Source organism: Arachis hypogaea, chromosome 17, assembly GCF_003086295.3.
Source record: "Arachis hypogaea cultivar Tifrunner chromosome 17, arahy.Tifrunner.gnm2.J5K5, whole genome shotgun sequence".
NCBI lineage: Eukaryota > Viridiplantae > Streptophyta > Magnoliopsida > Fabales > Fabaceae > Arachis > Arachis hypogaea.
Genome location: NC_092052.1, coordinates 102,652,613 through 102,672,440, shown reverse-complemented (window position 1 = coordinate 102,672,440; position 19,828 = coordinate 102,652,613). Strand labels below are relative to the sequence as shown.

The 19,828-nt window shown below is 36.0% G+C and overlaps 2 protein-coding genes across 2 annotated transcripts; both read left to right on the top strand.

Annotated features, from left to right (window-relative positions):
* The first annotated feature begins 7,942 nt into the window (after window positions 1-7,942).
* On the top strand, window positions 7,943-10,852 carry LOC112766341 (probable serine/threonine-protein kinase PBL21). Its single transcript, XM_025812246.3, has 5 exons — window positions 7,943-8,407; window positions 8,499-8,531; window positions 8,670-8,863; window positions 9,006-9,195; window positions 10,147-10,852. Exons 1-5 carry the CDS (start codon window positions 8,323-8,325, stop codon window positions 10,548-10,550), a joined length of 906 nt encoding a protein of 301 aa, XP_025668031.1. The 5' UTR covers window positions 7,943-8,322; the 3' UTR covers window positions 10,551-10,852.
* A 2,489-nt stretch (window positions 10,853-13,341) lies between these two features.
* On the top strand, window positions 13,342-18,655 carry LOC112766339 (protein SEEDLING LETHAL 1, chloroplastic-like). Its single transcript, XM_072223033.1, is given in 9 exon segments — window positions 13,342-13,815; window positions 14,489-15,344; window positions 15,540-15,631; window positions 16,432-16,519; window positions 17,148-17,233; window positions 17,320-17,362; window positions 17,365-17,381; window positions 17,464-17,529; window positions 17,697-18,655. Coding segments are annotated over 8 exon segments (1,434 nt in total). The 5' UTR covers window positions 13,342-13,815; window positions 14,489-15,244; the 3' UTR covers window positions 18,639-18,655.
* The last annotated feature ends 1,173 nt before the right edge of the window (window positions 18,656-19,828 follow it).

Here is a 19,828-nt window from a genome sequence, read left to right as displayed (position 1 = left end):
ACTGGCTTTGTTTGTAATTGCTGGGTGAAGGTTTAGTGTTTTGAATGTCTAATACTCTAATTTGTGATTTCTAAATCTGAAATTAATTAAATCATTGATTTTGTGTTGTTGAAATTGTTCATTAAAATGGATTTGTTGTGCTGCTGTTGCCGTTTTTTAATTTTTAAGTATGATGTTTTTGAATTTTTGTTGAAATAGTTATTGATTTCAGGGTTTAGAGTGATTATTTGTTGCTGGTATTTAACTTTTGTTGCTGTTAAGTTCTGTTAAGTTGCTACATTTAAACTTGTGCATTGGCCTATTCATCTTCACTTGCAATAACAAAAAGCTTCTCATTTGATTATCCATTAACTACCTCATTTTCTAGTACCATTCCTTTTGTTATGGCTTTAGCTAAAGAAATTGGAGGGGCGGGATAAGGAGACATTGATGCCTCAGAAGACACCACCACCATCAACATATCCTTGTTACTTGAAGGTTTCTTTAGCACAATAGTTGAAATCACAATCATAATTACATAATATGTTTAAATAATTATCCCAAAAAAATAGAAACTCACAAGAACATCTTGAGGTTTTGATGATTGATAAATCTTTATGTTGACATTTAATATTTGAAATTTCTTTGTACTATTTAACTTGAGTTTGTATATTAATAAGATTATATGAATTTGGTTGATGACATTTAATGTAGTTTTTTAAATTTGAAAACTATTTTAATATTTATATTATACTATAATTATATTTTAGAATGTTTATTTATAATTTATTTATTATTTTATTTTAAAACGGTTTTTTCGGTTGAACCACTGGTTAGACCGGTTAGACCAGTAAACCAGTGAACCAGTAGCTAGAGCGGTTTGATGACCGGTCCGGTTTTCCGAACCTTGCTCTGAATCGAAGAAACCCTAGCCGCCTAGCCCTCCATCGTCGCCGCCTAACCCAGGTCATGAGCGCCGCCGCCGTCCCAGGTCCTTAGCACCGCCGCCGTCCTAGGTCCTCAGCACCGCCGCTTCCTCCTCTTCCCCGTGTTCGGAACCCAGTAACTCGGCAGGTCCTCTTCGGCTCTTCATCTTCGCTAGCTTCTCAACACGGACCCAGGTTAGTGGTTGCTCCCTTCATCTTCACTGAATGTTTGGTCATCTTCTTCAATTTTTTGGTTCTTCTTCTTCTTCACTGAACCCTAGTCTGCTTCGGTCTTGGTTTCAACCGTTTCAAGTTTGGTTCTGAAGGTTGGTTCTTCAATTCTTCTTTTAGTTCTGTCTTGTATTTGCTGGTTGCTAATGGTGGAAATTTTACAAATTTGTAAATTTGTATGTGTGGTTCTGATTGTATGGTTCTGTATGTATGGTTCTGATGGCAGTTGCTGATAGTGTTTTACCAGTTGCTGTTCGTGGCATGGAGTAGCTTGCCGTTGGGTCGCTGGTTGCCATCGTCTCGCCTATCGGCTCGTCTCGCCAGTTGCCGTCTGTCGAAGGTTAGTGGCCTCCGTTTCTTCCTTTTAATTTCTGAATGTTCGGTCTTCTTCTTCGTTTGAAGTTCTGAAATTACGGGTGGCTGGCTCTGTTAGTCTGATTTAGTGTTTCCTATTTTGTAATTGCTGGATTTAGTCTGAAATTTTTGTCAAAAACTTTCATAAGACCATTAACTTGTTTTACTGTTACCACATTCAAGAACTTTAATAAGAGCATTAAGTTCATCAGGTTGAAACTTTATTAGGGAGCAGCTCAAAGTTAGGAGTGGAGTAGCTTACAACATTGAAAATCATCAGCACAATGAACTGGACAACACTGAGTGCTTCAGGAAGTATGGTGATAAAACAGAGGTTTCTTAACAAGTATCCTGGATTTTATGTTTTAGAAGCCAAATGATTGATCCTATTTTAGGAATCTTTCTAAAGATGGTTTACACAGACTCAATTTATGAATTTTCACCATCATCTGAAAAAATATTTGATTGGAAGTTTGAAAAACATTTAATACTATCAATGTATTAACTATTAAACAAACATGTTCTGTAATTTTATATTATAGTAATAAACATGTTCTATAATTTTTATTGTGTTGATGATTTATCGATTATTTTTTATTGTGTTGATGAGAGTTGTTTTATAATTTATTTATTATTTTATTTTAAAACAGTTTTTCGGTTGGACCACGGTTGGACTGGTTAGACCAATGAACTAGTGAACCAATGAATAGAGCGGTTCGATGATCGGTCCGGTTCTCAGAACCTTGCTCCTAACATAACTCATCTTCTTCCTTTTCTTCTCTTTCTTCATTTATGGTGTCCCTTCCTTCTCTTCTTTCTCTCTTTGAAACCCTATTCATCTCCTCGTTTCTATTCTCTTTTTTCCATTTGCAGAAGAAGTTCAATGGGTAGACTCGATTTTCACTCTCAATCTAATCCCAGTTCTTTTCCTCCCTAAAAAATAAATCCAGATCTTACTTTCTGCTGGTGCCACCTTTCGGATCACTCTTGCCACCTCTGCCATCATTTGCGCCGCTCTTTTTCTTGTTTTCTTTCTTTCATTCTTACCCTATTCCCTTCTCTCTCTCTTTCTTTCTTTTGCAAATCCTCATTTTGATGGAGATCTCATTCTGATTCCACTTCTTTTTTTTTTCTGGAATTTCAAACCATCTCCTGTAGTCGAGGAATGGTTTGGTTGGGACCCAAAAAGGGTGGCAAAGTCCAAGTTTTAGGGGAGATGTTGCCAAAATTTTGTTATAAAATTTAAGACTTTATTTGAAATGTTATTTAAAAAAAGATTTGAATTTGAGAAATTGTATTATTTAATTTTTTATTTATTAAAAAAATAGTTATGTTTCGAGTTTAATTTATTTAAAAAAAGGTATATGTTTGAGGCCGATTTGGTAAAGAAAGAATTATACTGTTTTGAGTTGGATTTATTTAGAAAAGAATTATTTAAAAAGAATTATTTATTAGTGAATGCAGTAAACAAAAGAAAAAATATTCAACAAGGTAAGTTAGCTAGTTCAAACACCAATATGCTTTCAACCATTAATATCACAAGATTAATGTCAAAATTTTGAAGATCCTCCTAATGTAATCCAAAACCAATTAAGCAAACAAAGTTAAATAAATGGGTTACATAGGGCAAATTTGTTAATCTTGTAATATTAGGCAAGAGACCTCAACATTCAAAATTCAAAACTTGGGCCGATTAAAAACAAATCAAATTCAATTATCAATGCATAATAATAATTATAACGTGCAAACCAACTTGGGTTGGTCAAGTGGTTAGCTCACTCGTCCACTTAAGTAAGTGTCAAGGGTTTAAATTCCGCCTTGTGCATGCAGCAACCTATTGGCCAACAGCAGACATAAGGTATTTATAATCTCTTATTAGGTTAAAATATAAAAAATCCCAAACCCACAGATATATAAAAATATAAACTAATATCTTATATTTGTTCATCACACAACCAACACACTAAAACAACTCTCATCGCAATGAAGTTAAATGGTAACGAACTTTGCTTTTATAGACAAAACACTCAACATGCAGGTCACATACGAATCACATCGAATCAATATGTGTGTGTTGGCTAGGAGCTTATCTCGTGTCCAACACGCGTTCTACATGCTAGTTTAGCACGCCACCTGCGTGTTGGGCCCACTCTCCCTACAACATCTATCCATCTCTAATTACACCAAATAAATTCATTTCCAGCAAAAATACCTTAAATTTTGTTCATATATAAAAAAAAGGGATAAGTATGATTTTGGTCCCCAATGTAGAAGCTGAAAATTTATTTCGTCCCTGACCTTTTTTTCGCTATAAAATGGTCTCAAAGGTTTCAGTTTGTTTTAAAATTGTCCTTCGGACGAAAATACCATTCTCCTTTTATCCCAAAATCAACCACCACCACCACCACCAGACCAGAAACCTACACCCAACCAGAACCACCACCACCACCACCAGTATCATCATGGTCATCATCATCATCATCAGAACTTTTCCCAAAATCAACCAAAATCAACCAGAAGCCCAAGTTGAACAAGAACTCACCACCACCACCACCATTATCATCATGGTCGTCATTATCATCATCATCAGAAAATTCAAGCAACATGCATTTTGAACAAGAATCAACAAATTCAGCAACAATACTCCAAATTCAAATTTCAGCAACAATAATATACCACAACAAATTTCACAAGAAGATAGTGGTGGTGGTGGTGCGGTGCGGTGCGGCAGAGAAGAAGGAGGAGGTGGTGGTGATGCGGTGGTGCGGCGGCATTTAGCACAACCAGTGATCACGCATACGCGTGACCGACGCTTACCCGTCACTAGGATTCTTTCTCACCCACACGTAAGCGTGGACGACGCTTACGCGTCGCCTCTTCTTTATTCCTGGGTTAATTTTCTTCTATTTCCTCTTCTTTTAGGATGGCCACCGAGGAAGGGAAACGGAAAACCTTTACATGGGCAACAAACAAGTTTCATCTGCACAATCTTTGAAGAAATAGCATTAGTTGGAGCAACCCGCCCACTTGCGCATCTCAGCATGCACCGAGGACGGTGCAATCTTTAAGTGTAGGGAGGTCGATACCGATCTCCGTGGGTTAGTACCTTCCTGTCTCAACACCAATGTTTAAATTTTCTTTGTAGTTAGTTGTTGCATTTGCATGTTTGATTGCATGTTTGTTACATTTTGTGCATATTTTACCAACTACTTGGTTGAAGTAATATTTACTTTTTCAAGAAACTTTTTAGAGTATTTCACTAATTTGATTTAAAATTTTTGATAAACTTGTTTGAAGGAATATTATACTGGAACATGGTTTAGAGCTCGAACACACAAAACCTGTGAGATTTTGAGCCTATTTGAATTGGTTGCATTCTATCAACCAATATTTTATTTTTGGTGTGTGTTGTTCTCTCTAAAATTGTGATCTTTGTCTTGCTTGATTCTATATTTCTATTGTTTAATATATGCATGCACTTATGTGATTGAGGCCTTGTTTCACTAAGCTTACATACCCATATGGCCTTAACCTTTTATTATCCTTTGCAAACCAATTTGAGCCTATTTTACCCCTTTTATTCTTTACTTTAGCACATCATTAACTCTAAGCGAAAAACAATAATGTCCTTAATTTGAATCCTTAGTTAGATTAGACTAGTGAGAGTACTTATGATTTAAGTGTGGGAAAATTGGGTTTGGAAACATTTGGTTTGAGAATTGAGTATGTTAGAATTTTCTGAAAATATAAACAAGAATGTTAAAGAACATGTTTATGCATTCAATATCTTAATCATATGCATTGAAAAAAATTATTAAGAAAAGAAAAATAAAAAAAAGAAGAGAAAGAAAAGAAAAAGAGCAAATAATAAAAGGGGACAAAATCCCCTAAAGTAAATGGTGAAAGCAATGCATATGAGTTGTACTCAAATTCGGATGCATGAATATGTGAAAAACATAATTAATGGGTAGTTGGGCTTTATATTATGATTGAATTCTTCATATCACGAACATTTGAAGCACATATCAATAGCTCTGCAAACGTCATAGTGCATGAAATCACAAACGAATTCTCATGTGTATTTCATATAATCTTACTATTGTGATATACCGTTATATTTAGGGGTGTCAAAAATTCCCAGGAGGCCGGGATCCCTGCCGGGACCGCCCCGAATGGGACCCCAATGACGGAGAATTTTCCCTGCGGGGACGGGGATGGGGGACAAAATTCTCCCGAAGCAGATGCGGGGACCCGAGTGGGATCCCCGTCCTCGTCCTCGTATTCCCCACAATCCCCGAATATATTAAATTACTTAAATACCCTTAAAAATTTAGTTTTTATTTTGGTTTTTTAGTCATTTCACATTGCAAATATATATATATAGAAAAGTTAAAACTCTAACTCCTTTTCCCAGTTCCCACCACCGCATTTCAATCCCTAGACACCCTCAGTCCCTCACTCTGCTTCTTGCGAAAACCCTTCGTCTCTGCACCCTTCATCTACGTTCTCTCCCTCGTCCCAGCCAGCCACCTCCGACCACCATTGTCACGGCCTCGCCATTGTCCGTTTCAGCCGGCCCACTCACTGCATCATCACCGCACCACCCCGTGCGCCCTCTTCCGTTCGTCCTCTTCCGCGTCGTTCGTTGCTCTTCTCTTCACCGGCGTCTCTGACCTCTTCGGCCATTTCTCTTTTATCCCTAGTAAGATTCACTACTCTCTTCTTTTCTTGTATTTTGGTATTTCACTTTAGGTTTTTGTTTTTTTTTCATGAATTTGATGTTTTGAAGTTGGTGACTGTTGTTTTTGTTAATGAATGTTTTGTTCTATGAATTTCTGATAATTAGTGGCTATTTTTTTATTTTTTTCATACTTCAATTTTTTTATTTTCCATTAATTATGAGTTTTGATTTTCTTGGCTGTTTATGACTTTATGCTATGCTATTCTGTTTATGCTATGCTGTTCTGTTTATGAATTGTGATCTTAGCTGTTCTATTTATGACTTTAAGCAAGATTGAAGCAATTTCATTAGGATTCATATCTCCTAACAACATACAAATATATTACTGCAATAGACATTTCTGTTTAAATCCTAAATTGAAATTTTCTTAACTAGTACAACGATGTATGTGAACCTTTTTTTATGTGTTGTACGAACATTTTGTAAGGGTAAAGCAAATTAGTAAATTCATTTTGCTGTGTTAGAATGCACGAACATTTTGTTATTAGAGAAAAAGGTATTTATCAAAATTTTGTAATCTTGGATAAGATATGTATGTTTGTGCGTTGTTTTGACATTTTGTGATTTTTTTATATTTTTTTAAATTTTTTATGAAAATTTTCATATAAATGTTCAACATAAGCAGATGGGGAATAGGGACTCGCGGGGAACACGGAGAACATGGCGAATGGAGATGGGAGCAATTATCCCCCCATGGCGGAAAATGGGACGAAGACGGGGACAAAATTTGAGGGCAGGGACGGGGAGTAGGGAGGCATCCCCGTCCCCGCCCTGCCCCATTGACATCCCTAGTTATATTTGTTCATCACATCACCAACACACTAAAACAACTCTCCTCACAATGAAGTTAAATGGTAACGAACTTCGCTTTTATAGACAAAGCACTCAACATGCAGGCCACATACGAATCACATCGAATCAATATGTGACACATGTCTAACATGCCACCCACGTGATGTAACACGCCCCTTGCATGTTGGATGAGAACTCGCCACGTGTCCAGCACGCCTCCTGCGTGCTGGCTAGGAGCTTATCTCGTGTCCAATACGCGTTCTGCATGCTAGCTTAGCACGCCACCTGCGTGTTGGGCCTACTCTTCCTACAACATCTACCCATCTATAATTACACCAAATAAATTCATTTCCATCAAAAGTACCTTAAATTTTTTTCATATATAAAAAAAATGAACCAGGAATATTAACTCGTTCATTTTTATTTTTCTTATGAAAATCGTAGGCTCTCAAGTCTGGGCCAAAATGGGTCCAGCATATCTAGTGGACTAAAAATACCAGAGAGCCCAATAAGCCAAATCCAGAAAATGGCCAACGGTCTCTTGATGACTTGTACCTTTCACACCAAAGAAACAAAAGAGACTTTTTATCCAATGACTAGCTGATGTGGAAGGACGGAATGACTTTCGTGTGAAAAACGGTCGGATAGACAATGCGGGATTCGGAGTGTTGGAGCCTGGAGGAGATGAATAAGGAGGGCAAAAAGATAAAAAGGCGAAAGAAGGGGAAAAAGAAAAAACAATGATGTCTGGGACCGTAACATTTATAAATGCGCATAAGACCCTAATAGAGAGGATAGAGAGCGACCCACCCTGCAAATCAAAGAGATTAATGCAACCAAAGTGAAAATCCAAAATTAATACTAAACAAAAATACCACTAAATTATAAAATGACAAAAACAGAAAAAAAAAAAATACACATACCAAAGAGAAAAAGCAAGAAAAGGCAAAAACCTTCTTTATAAATCGTGAATAAATAATAGATGCTTAATTAATTGTAGCTACCATAACTAGCGTCAGTTCATTTCTGCTAAACAAAACACACACGCAAACGAATTAAAAGGGAAAACATCGGAGGAGTGTGTCGCGAATCTAATGAAACCGCTTTGGAAACAATAGCCATTTTTGTTTGAATATACGCATTGCATTGTAGTATTTAGGCGAAAAAGAAGAGCAACTTTATTTCAAGTGAGTGAGTGAGAGAGACTGAGAGAGTGAATTATGCAAAGATCCCCTTCCACACCGCAGAATAGGGATTTGGATATTTTAAATTGAAGTGAAATTGGGTTAGAAAAGCGACATGAGCTGCTTCTCGTGCTTTGTTTCTCGCGCCAAAGATGCCAGCAGAGTCGAAATTGACACTGGTTCTCGATCTGCTTCCTCAGGTCCATTCCTCCTTCTTCTCTTTTTTCTCTTTTATTTTATTTTTGCTCGTTTATTTTATTGAATTACGAGGGTTCTGTGTGGATTTTACAGGCTCTGGTGGAGGGAAATACACTGCTGCTACTGGTATGCCTTGCGATTCTTCTGCCTTGTAATTATGATTATTTATTATTATTTTAATGTACTTAAATTCAGAGTAGATTTTTTTTTTATCAAAATCTTAAAACAAGTGTCAGATTATTTAAGTTAGTTTTGGGTGGTTAGAGAGTGAAAGGAGGAAGAAGGAATCGTATTCGGAGGGGAAGGGGAAGAGTACGAGTAATGGGAAAAGCAGCACGGCGGCGGCGAGCTTTGGATTCCGAGAGCTGGCGGCGGCAACACGGGGTTTCAACCAAGTCAATTTGATCGGTGAGGGCGGTTTCGGACGCGTTTACAAGGGTCGCCTCTCTACTGGCCAGGCAACTAACTACCTCTTTTCTTTTCAATTCAGAGTTTCAGATCACATGACATGACTAACAATTTAGCAATTAACAACAGAATAATCAATTTATTGTGGTTATTTGGATATGTTTTTCAAATTTGAATTGTCCTCTTGTGTAGGTTGTTGCCATAAAGCAGTTAAGTCATGATGGTCATCAGGGCTTTCAGGAATTTGTGATGGAGGTTCTTATGTTAAGCCTTCTTCACCATTCTAACCTTGTCAGGCTCATAGGTTATTGCACCGATGGAGATCAAAGGCTTTTAGTTTATGAGTATATGCCTATGGGTTGCCTTGAAGATCATCTCTTTGGTAACTATTTATTGTTTATGTTTCTCGCACTTACACTTAATTTGCAAGTGCTTGACTGTTGCAATGCTGTAGAAGCTCTGATTGGATTGTTCCAGACAACTTTGTGGTTTTATAGTCATTAGTCAACAGTCAATGTAAATTTGTGACTGGAATAGGTATCTTTAGTTTCTTCATATCTCGGTATTGACCATTATTTATAATGAAGTTGATGCAACAGAGCACATTGCAACACCTGCTACTTACAGGAAAACTTTTGTTGCTTGTGTTGCTCTTGCAAGTATATTTTCATAATTTTGTATATTTCGTTTGTATTGTTTATATTTTGTTCCCATTAACCACAGAAGGAGTTTGTGTATATAGAATGAACAGATTTTGTCTACTTTGATATGCGTTGCGGTGTTCCTTGTGATTGCATAGTGACTACTGTAAACTGGTTTATGGCCTGTGTCCAACTGTGTAAGGAGTGTCATAAACTTCGTCCAATGTGGAGAAAAAATGGTCTTAGTCTTTGCTTTCTGATTTTTCTTCTGTGACACCCATCCATGATTCGTCAATAAGTATGCGGCATATGAGTATAGGCTTCAAGTGGATAAAATCATAAATTCTGTTTATCTATTTTCTGTTAGGTTTACACTATTGTGCTGTAGACAACCAAAACAGCTTCTAGTTTTTCAGTAAGGATGGTTTTGAAATTTGATTTTGTGAACTAGAATTACCTAAAAGTAAACTGCAGTTGTTCTTCGATGTTCGTCTGTGTGGATCTTTGTTAAAATTAAAGAGCAATTTTTTTACAGCTTAGATGTATAATGTATAATTTATTGGAAGAACAAACTTGTTCTCATTATGTTTATTTATTCAGAAATCCTCTACTCCTCTTTAAATACATCCCAACATTAGTTTCTCGGTTATATAATTAATTAACTGATTCTGTTGTAACTTATTCTATTTCAGATCCTCCCCAAGACAAAGAACCACTAAGTTGGAGTACGCGGATGAAGATTGCTGTTGGGGCTGCCCGAGGTCTTGAGTATCTTCATTGTAGAGCTGATCCGCCAGTTATTTATCAAGACTTGAAGTCTGCAAATATCTTATTAGACAATGAATTCAATCCCAAACTGTCAGATTTTGGGCTTGCAAAACTTGGACCTGTTGGAGACAATACCCATGTTTCAACAAGGGTGATGGGAACATATGGCTACTGTGCACCAGAATATGCCATGAGTGGCAAATTAACACTTAAATCTGATATATACAGCTTTGTCGTGGTTTTGTTGGAGTTGATCACTGGGCGTAGGGCAATAGATAGTAGCAGAAGACCAGCGGAGCAAAACTTAATTTCATGGGTGAATGTTTAGCTTGTTTGGTTCCCAAAATGAAATTTTCCCCTTTTGAGTAAATTATTTGTCATAGTTTTGCTCATATGTAGCTCCTTTTAGTGTATTGTTTCCATTGCCGTATAGCTTACCCCTATATATGTAGTTTCTATATGGCAAAAAGTGAAAAAAGCCTTGAAAAAAAATAGAGTATGCTTCAGCATAAAGGAACTGACATGGTGAATTAGGTTGATTCCTGCCGTTAACATGCAAATTTGTCTTTAGCTTAATAGATGGATGTATCTGTATTCTTCCGTTTCATATGTGAAATTACTTCTTTAACACTTCTCTTTTGTTTTGGTTTCCAGGCTCGCCCATGTTTTGGGGACCGGAGAAAGTTCATACAATTGGTTGATCCCCTTTTTAACTCTTTCTCTCTATTTTTGTATTTATATTCCAAGAAAATATCCAAATTGACTCCAAAAATATCAATACAAAAACATTAAAAAAAATTCATTGGATTGCCATGTTACTTTATGGTTGGGGATGTCACGCTAATTCTCTAAGTTAGTCCAAGTTGATCATTTCCAAAAGTCAATAACTATTTTAATGATTGCCGAAAATTTTAAGAACGAACATTACCTCAATTATAAGGTTTAATTACTGTTAGTCCTAACTTGCTATAGTTTTATCAAATGTTCTATCAAGTCTTTATATTTTTTTATTTTTTTAATTGAGTTTCTATGCCATATCAGATTTTATAATTAAGTCTCTGTAATAAAACTATAAAAACTGAAGAAATAATTAAACTTGATTATAATGTGTTGGTATATGCCAAAATTTTCTTTTTTTGGGCCATCGAAAATTTCCTTTTCAAGTACTCGTACATCTTGGCCCATTATGGTATGGACTTTTATATGCTCATAATTTTTAAAGAAAAAACCTTATTTGGTTTTGCCTTCGGTCTGAGTAAAAGGTGTGTCTTGGTGGTGGAAAGCAGAAGCCCGACTATTCAAAAGGCTTTTTCTTGAATCAATTAAAAGATGAAAAATCCATAAACCAAAAAGTGGCGAGGTGTGGTGATAATCTATAATTCACATTCACCTTATTAAAATAAAACGGTAATTAATTTGGGTCGATTAATCAACTCACTCGTCTATTTAAATAAATATCAGAAGTTCAAATCTCACTTGCTGTATGGCTCTAACTACTGATTTATTGATTTACTGGTTCAATCATAGTTCAAATAGAATAACGATTTTATAATAGAATAATAAATAAAATATAAATAAATACACTAAAATATAATTATAGTCTAATATAACTCTTAAAATATCCAAATTTAAATGATGAATCAAATCAATGCTGTTAAACAAGGAAATCCAATAATAGAACAAACAGACATATAAAAGGATCAAAAAGTGCCTCCAAAACCAAAATAAAGTTAAACAAGTCAATAAAACAGAAGATCAATCTTGTTGTAGATATAATGCTGTAGTCTGGAGATGTAGAACCCACATTGCAACATGTGGTAAAACTCTACAGGATTCCTGAAGAAGTAAATGAAAAGCAATACAACATTTAATAATACCTTCTTCTATCTATGATGTGCACTGATACGGACACGGGATACGATACGACATGGGACACGTCGACACGCGAATTTTAAAATTGTACATGACACGGGGATATGCATACATATAAAATATAGAGTATTTTTTAGATAAATCGTAATGATATTTTGATATTTTATTGATATTAAAATATAAATTAAAATTTTTAATTATTTTTAATATCTTATTTTAATTATATCAAATATTTAAAATATTTTTTATTTTAATAAATAATAATATATACTATATCTAAATTTATTTTAAAAATATATGTTAAGAATAAGACAGGACACGCTGACATGTGATGATATTTAGGTGTGTCTAGGTATGTCTGGAGATAAATTTTTTATTTTTTATCAAGACACAGTTAGACACAGCAGATACGCGTGTCGGACGAGTGTCGGTGGGTGTCGTGTGTGAAATGTGTCCGACACGCGGACACGGCAACTCAACGAAGTGTCCGTGCTTCATAGTCTTCTATTAACAGAACTCAATTTATGTTTGCACAAAAATTAAAAGCTTTAACAAAAATTAACAAGATTTAACTAAGATTAACAAAATTTTCAACATAATTTTAACAAGGTCGGCACAAAAATTAACCTGTTCTAACAAAGATTAACAAGGCTTTTAATCCAATTTTAACAAGGTCCACAATGTTTTCACTTTTCAGCACAAAATTTAACAGTGAAACGCGTACAATTCTTTTTTTCTTCCGTTAAACAGACGAAACGACGTCGTTTACTATAAATTCAACGGAGTTCTGGTCTGGTTCGACTAGCCGGTTCTTGGCCAATTCAGCGGTTCACTTCTAGTTTTTGGAACAACGATTTCTATTATTGAACCGAACAAAATAATTTGATCAAAATAATGCAAACAAAGCAATCAAATGATGCCACGTAAGCATGAACATCACAAATCTCGTAGACTTCAAAGTACCTTACCCTTTCATTAAAACTTTGTTTAATGTCTACCTAAAATAAATAAATAAAGAAAAAAAAAAACAAAAACTTTATCACTTACAGCCAATGTTTGAAAACTGGACTGAACTGATCGGTCGAACCGATTCAACCGGAGACCGACAAAGAAAACGGTCCGATCTAATGTGTAAAATCGTAAAATCTAAAATCGTTCAAGAACCGCTGAATCGGCCGGTAACCAGCTGATCGGATTGAACCGGAAGCCGGCCGATTTACAAAAACGACGTCGTTTCCTTTCTTGAAAGGGAAAAGATTGCACGCGTTATCCACTTATCCCTCCTTCTCCAACTCCTTGCTTCAGCAAATGCCCTAGCCTCCACCAAAGAAAGCAAGCAGCCTCCACCAATCGTTGTCGCCGTCTGTCGGAGTGAGAGACTGCTGCCGCCGTCCGTCGCACTCAAGAACTACCGTCTTCGTGGTCTCGGGCCTCTCGCCGGATCCTCCGCTTCGTGTGCTCGCATCTCCCCTCTCTCCTCTGTGCTCGGCTGCTCGCGCCTCCCTCCGCCAGTGAGTGCTCGAGCTGTGCGCGTTGGTTACTGCTCGTTGTCCGTGGTTGTCTCTGCTCGATTCTGCCTCCCAGTGTCACTCGAGTCTCGTCTCGGTCACTGGCATCTCGTGGTTCGTCTGTCTCGTCGCCGGCGGCAGAAGCAACTCGTGGGGTTGTCTCTTGCTTCGTCGCCTTCTGTGGGGTGGTTGCCGACTCGCCTTCAACCGTTGGTGAGTCCCTGAACCATCGCTTCCCTGTTCTCTCTTTTCCAAATTTCCCTTCTCCCTGTATTTTTGCATGTTGCTGAATTTCTAATCAATAAATTTTGCCTTGTTGCTGATCTAAATGTTGCTGTAAATCGGGACTTTACTAAGATTTGTTAAATATGTTGCTGTAACTTGAATTTGTTGCTTTCCAGTAACAGAATCATAACAGAATGCTCAGTCAGTGCTTGGTTGATTGGCTTTGCTCACTGATTGTATTTGATGATAGATTTTAAATTGATAACTTTTAAATTTTAAATTTGCACTGCCCATGTTACTGATTCACTGTTCCTTCAGTGTTTTTTGTTGTTGTTGTTAATCATTGTGATGAGCTTTGTTAAAATTGGGTTGAAAAATGTTAATCTTTCTTCATTTTTCATTGTTCTTAACTTCTGTTCTTATTAAAAAATTGCAATTGGTGATCTTTTGATTTATTATATGCTTCATGATTTTAATTTCACTCTGCTTCTAGGCTTTGAAATCAGTTTATGATAACTGTGATGCAATTATTTAGTTGGATAACTGATGTAATTATTGAGTTCAAGAGATTGAGCTTTTCTGTTCTCATTATTAGTAAGACATGGATAGTTTAGAATTTTCTATTTCTTTCCCTTACTTCTGAAGTTCGTTATTTCAAAAGGTTCAGTGTTGGCTTCAAGTTTCAAATGGGAATTGGGAGCTGGTGAAGATAATAACATCTTCTGGAACTGAGTCTGATCTAGAATTATGCTAGTACACAATGATGTTTGTTCCATTTGGCTGGACTCAGTGAGACAACTGGGAAATGTTCTTTTTTGGTCTGATTAACTACAATATTTAACCTTGTTAATCATATCTTGTACAATTCAGACAAAAGCAGGGCCTATTTTGGTTGCCATAAATTCCTTCAAGAAAATTCCTCTGTATGGTAATGATTGTATTGAAGCCTACAAGCATAAAAGAATTAAAAGGGCCTGTTTTGTTTTACTTTTTGACTCAATTACTTTAAGGCAATATTGTCTATCTTTAACTTGTGCACTGCAATTCAATCCCATTATTTTTAATGGAAGTATAATGATGTTAATTTTGCATATTTTGATGATTAATTAATTACATTTAGTTGGTGATAGACTGATAGTTTGTGTAGGGTTTTAAATTTGAAAGATATTTTATGATGTTTATTTATAATTTATTTATTATTTTATCATGGAACGGTTTTTCCGGTTGAACCACGGTTAGACCGGTTGGACCAGTAAACCAGTGAACCAGTGACTAGAGCGGTTTGATGACCGGTCCAGTTTTCAGAACCTTGCTTACAGCATAGAACACACCACTTGAATCTATAGTGTTCTGGGTGTCGAACCTTCAAGCTTCTTCCTCAGTTTCAGAGTTACAAGCTCCTATCTTCCTAAAAAAAATGGCTTCGCTTTCTCTCAACATGGTTTCAGTTCCACCAAGAACAACAACAATCTCATGCACAAGAACAAGGGTGCCTTCACTTCCTTTCTCATTCACCAGTAGGTTGACTCACCACACACTTTCTGGTTTTCTTGGTTGTTGAAAAAGCAAAACATTGGGTTTTCAAATTTCAAAGTACTCTTTTTAGTGTTCTTATGTAAAATGTGGTAATTTGCTTAGGCTTAGTTTTTTATGAATCAAATGATGTTCAATTTTGTTTTTTTTTTTTTAATGTTTTCTTTTTGTGCTTGTAGCTTCATGGTTTCAGGCACCGGATAAGGCGCCATTGAAAGATGGTTCAAGCATCAATCAGCTTCTTGGTATTAAAGGAGCTGCTCAAGATTCAGTGAGTTAACCGATTTGTGTCTTCTTTGTAGAGTTGTGATGGTTGGAAATTTGGGTTAAATTTTCATTATGGATGCACACAATTATCTCAATTTGATTTAAATAATAAAGGATGATTAGCACCACAATTTCATTCACTTACTGAAATTTGAGAACAAGGAGTTCAAGAATGAATGAAAGGCAAGTATAGTTGTTCTAGACAAAATTTCTGATTCTTGATGCTGTTGTTGACAAAATCTTCCAAATCTGACCACAATACCACATATATTTCACCAAGAATTTAATTTTCATGCACCTACAACTTAAAATAGTTTTATATAATATCGAATTTTGTATTTGTCTATTGCCACACCATCAAAAGTAACTATTTCCAAACACACTGCTTAAAAAGTCATCTAAAACGCATGAATTTTATTGGATGACTGTGAAAAACTCTTTACCCAAAGGTATATATGATTTTTAACAATCTTGAAAGCTATTTGAAACTTTTTCTACTTTTGTGGCTGGATCCTCATGTGGATGGTGAACTATGATGCAACAATAAGGTAATTGCCTCTGTGCGGTGGTCTTGTAATCTTGAGGTCACAGTCTGATGGGAGCCTCGTGTATTAGGCTGCCATTCATACATCCTTGAAAATGTAGTTGAACATGTTGAAAACGAATTTAAGTTTTGAATGTGTTTATAAAGTTCTAACTCGAAAGTTTTTGGCCGCTGAAAATTTATTGCTTTATTTAGGTGTACTTGGTAGTTAACATTATGAAACTGCTTTTGTACTTATCCTTTCTATTTATGTTGTGCAGAATAAATGGAAGATTCAAGTTCAATTTACAAAATCTGTCACTTGGCCTCCGTTGGTTTGGGGTGTAGTTTGTGGTGCCGCTGCTTCTGGTATTACATTTCAGTTTAATAGTATTCTGTTGAAATGTTGCTAGTATTGTTCGCAACATTTTCCTTATTGTTGAGTTTCTTCATCCCTAGGTATGATGACAGTAACAAGTATGTTTACATTGTTATTTCTAAGTTAATCTGAACATGTTAAGTGACAACAACAGGGAATGCTCCCGTTATTGATCATCTCCGTATATCAATAGAAAAGGAAAAACATCAGTAGAATTATAATTTGTTGGTAGTATTCTAGAGGTGATATATTAACTAAAACAATCAAGAATATCCATGAGTTTGTTTCTCACTTTTTCTTTTCTTTCTCTTTTTCTTTTTTTCTTCGTATATCTATTGTTGAATTGTATGCATTAATAATTAAAATGTGTTATAACTTAACATTTAACATGTAACAACACATCGCCGATTAACATAATTGCCAAAAGTAGGATATAGCTATTAAAGACAAGATTCAATGAAATTTAAGTGTGCATGCCAAGCATAATTTAGGTGGTTGGAAGACTGTATCCAACTTAGGTAAAAGTTACTGGCTTAGTAAAACAAGCTAGTACTACACTGTGGCACATGAATGTTTCTGATCTAATGAGGTTTCTGCATCAATCTTGTGTCTGAGCAGGAAATTTCCATTGGACTATTGAGGATGTTGCTAAATCAATTGCGGGCATGTTGATGTCTGGCCCGTTTTTAACAGGATATACTCAGGTAATAACTTTTGTTATCTGAGTTTTACACTTTACTAGCCTGCTCGGAGCAAATAACCTTGATTTTGCTGTTGTTTTCCTTTTTAGACTATAAATGATTGGTATGACCGAGAAATCCGAATTCCTTCTGGGTTATATCTGAGAACGAGGTGAGACTGATGTTTTATATTTTGTGTTTTTCACTTGCCATTTGATAAGCACATATTTCTTTTCTCACTCGAAATTCCGCAGGTTATCACTCAAACATGGGTGCTGCTACTAGGAGGTCTTGGCTTGGCAGGTCTATTAGACGTATGGGTAGGTACTGCTTGATCTTCTGAAATGTATATTGTTCTCAACCCAAATCTTTTTTTTTAATTAAAAAAAGGAGTCTTGGGTTGAGGTTGGTGTGTTAAGAAATAACAACATAGCCCCTTGGGTTTGTTAACATGAGCTTGAATTTTCTTGCTCTTTTCCTTCTGCAGGTTGTAAAGTGGCGATGTCCAAAGCAAAGCCTATCTCCCAACCCCGATCCCGGATTTGGTTGTCCAAAGAAAAGCCTAGCTCCCAATGCTGATGCCGGTTTTGGATTTCCAAAGAAAACCATACCTCCCAAGAAAAGCCTTCCTCCTAACCCTGATACTAGTTTCCAGAAAATGGTCCTTTATTTAGAGTCTATAGGTCTAGACTCTTTCTCAGTTATCGAAAATCATCCGAAGTTGATCACTGCCTCCCTCGATGACATTAAATCTACAGTGGAATACATTATGTCCATGGACTTCACCACGACCGAGTTTCGACGCATAGTTGGCATGTGCCCGGATGTTTTGACCACCCACGTCTCGGACATCATACCCGTCTTTACCTTCCTTCTCCGCGAGGCTCATGTAAAAGGCTCGGATATTAAAAGGGTCATACATCGCCGCCCGAGGTTGCTCGTTTGCAGTGTCAATAACCAACTCCGTCCTACACTTTACTACCTCCAAAGTATTGGCATAGAAGAGGTAAGTAGGCACACTGATTTGCTATCATGTAGTGTCCAAGAAAAGCTTATACCCCGAATAGATTACTTCGAGAATATCGGGTTTTCTCGACGCGATGCAACTACCATGTTTCGAAGATTTCCTCCACTGTTTTGCTACAGTATTAAGAATAATCTGGAGCCGAAATACAATTACTTTGTGGTGGAGATGGGGAGAGATTTGAAGGAGCTGAAGGAGTTTCCACAGTATTTCTCATTTAGCTTAGAGAATAGAATTAAGCCGAGGCATAAACGCTGCATAGAAATGGGGGTGTGTTTCCCTCTCCCTGTGTTGTTAAAGATGACCGAAATGAGCTTTCAAAATAGGTTAGATCTATGTGTAAATTCCTCAACACCCTTGAAAAAATCTCCTCTCTGGTGTAATGCTTGTGATATTCAAGTATAGAGAAAAAAAATTAACAATTGCATTGCGTATTTACATTGCTTTTGATGAATCTCTTAGTTTATATTATAGCCTTTAGGTTCTCTTGCCCTCGTTGGGCATGAAAAAGTTGAAGTTGATCAGTTCAAAAAAAAAATATTTTATATATGAATATATTATTTATTATATTTGGTTTAACTCGACATAATTGAATTTTTAAATTTCTTGTTTTACTGGTTCGATAATTCATTCAATTTTCAGAACTTTTATTTTTATTGATAAAAAAGGCAATGTCAAAGTATAGATTAATTTGTAGGTAGTTTCTTTTTTATTTATCATGATTAATTTGATAAATCTATATACACTTGCTAAAATTTAAAAGAAGCACAAGGATCATATTCAATTAAATAAATAAGTAAAATAATGTCAGAAGAATTTTGCCAATAGACTAAAATTAAAATAGACAAATTTAATAAGTATCAAAGTCGAAAACCTGATTAAATAGGCTGACATTATACTAAAAGTCTAAAACAGACAACATAATATTTAAAAAAAACTAATATAATATCCAAATATCATATTATCATTATTTTCATCAATATAATTGTCGAAATCACTTAACTTGATTCACTTCTATCATTTTCGTTATTTTTTGTACGCCACTAAATTCTAAAATCTTTACTAAGCCCATGTATATTATGTCTTTCATCCAGACAAGTTTAGCGCCATTCTTTCATACTTTTTATAAAAAGGGTAAACTATTATTTTGGTCCCCTACGTTTGGGGTGAATTCTATTTTAGTCCCCAACGTTTAAACTGTTCTATTTAAATCCAAAAAAGTTTTGATTTGCATCAATCAAGTCCTTCCGTTAAGTGGGTGTCAAATTATTGACGCCGTGTCCGACGTGGCAAGGAAGAGGTGATAGTGGTTACTAGACGTGTAAGCCTTCCCGCCTTTGGACATAACGCATGCTGCTTACCCTGACTCTTCTTCTTCTTCTTCTTCTTCTTCTTCTTCTTCTTGTGAAGCACGAAACGCAAAGGAAAAGCCACAAACCCTGTCGCTCGTCACTGAAGTCTTGCGATTCGCAGCCAGAGAAGTGACATTGTCGTTCAGTAACGTTAAAGGTCCACAACAGCAGTGAGTTTGAAACCCTTGCTTTCCGGAAGAAGATCGTATCAGGTATTCCGTTATCAAATCTTCTGAACCCATT

Excerpts from the sequence above, each read along its gene's own strand:
- LOC112766341 (XM_025812246.3), top strand. The coding sequence starts at position 8,323 with ATGAGCTGCTTCTCGTGCTTTGTTTCTCGCGCCAAAGATGCCAGCAGA. Across the intron at positions 8,532-8,669 it reads GAAATACACTGCTGCTACTG|AGAGTGAAAGGAGGAAGAAG; the intron begins GTATGCCTTGCG and ends TTGGGTGGTTAG. Across the intron at positions 8,864-9,005 it reads GTCGCCTCTCTACTGGCCAG|GTTGTTGCCATAAAGCAGTT; the intron begins GCAACTAACTAC and ends CCTCTTGTGTAG.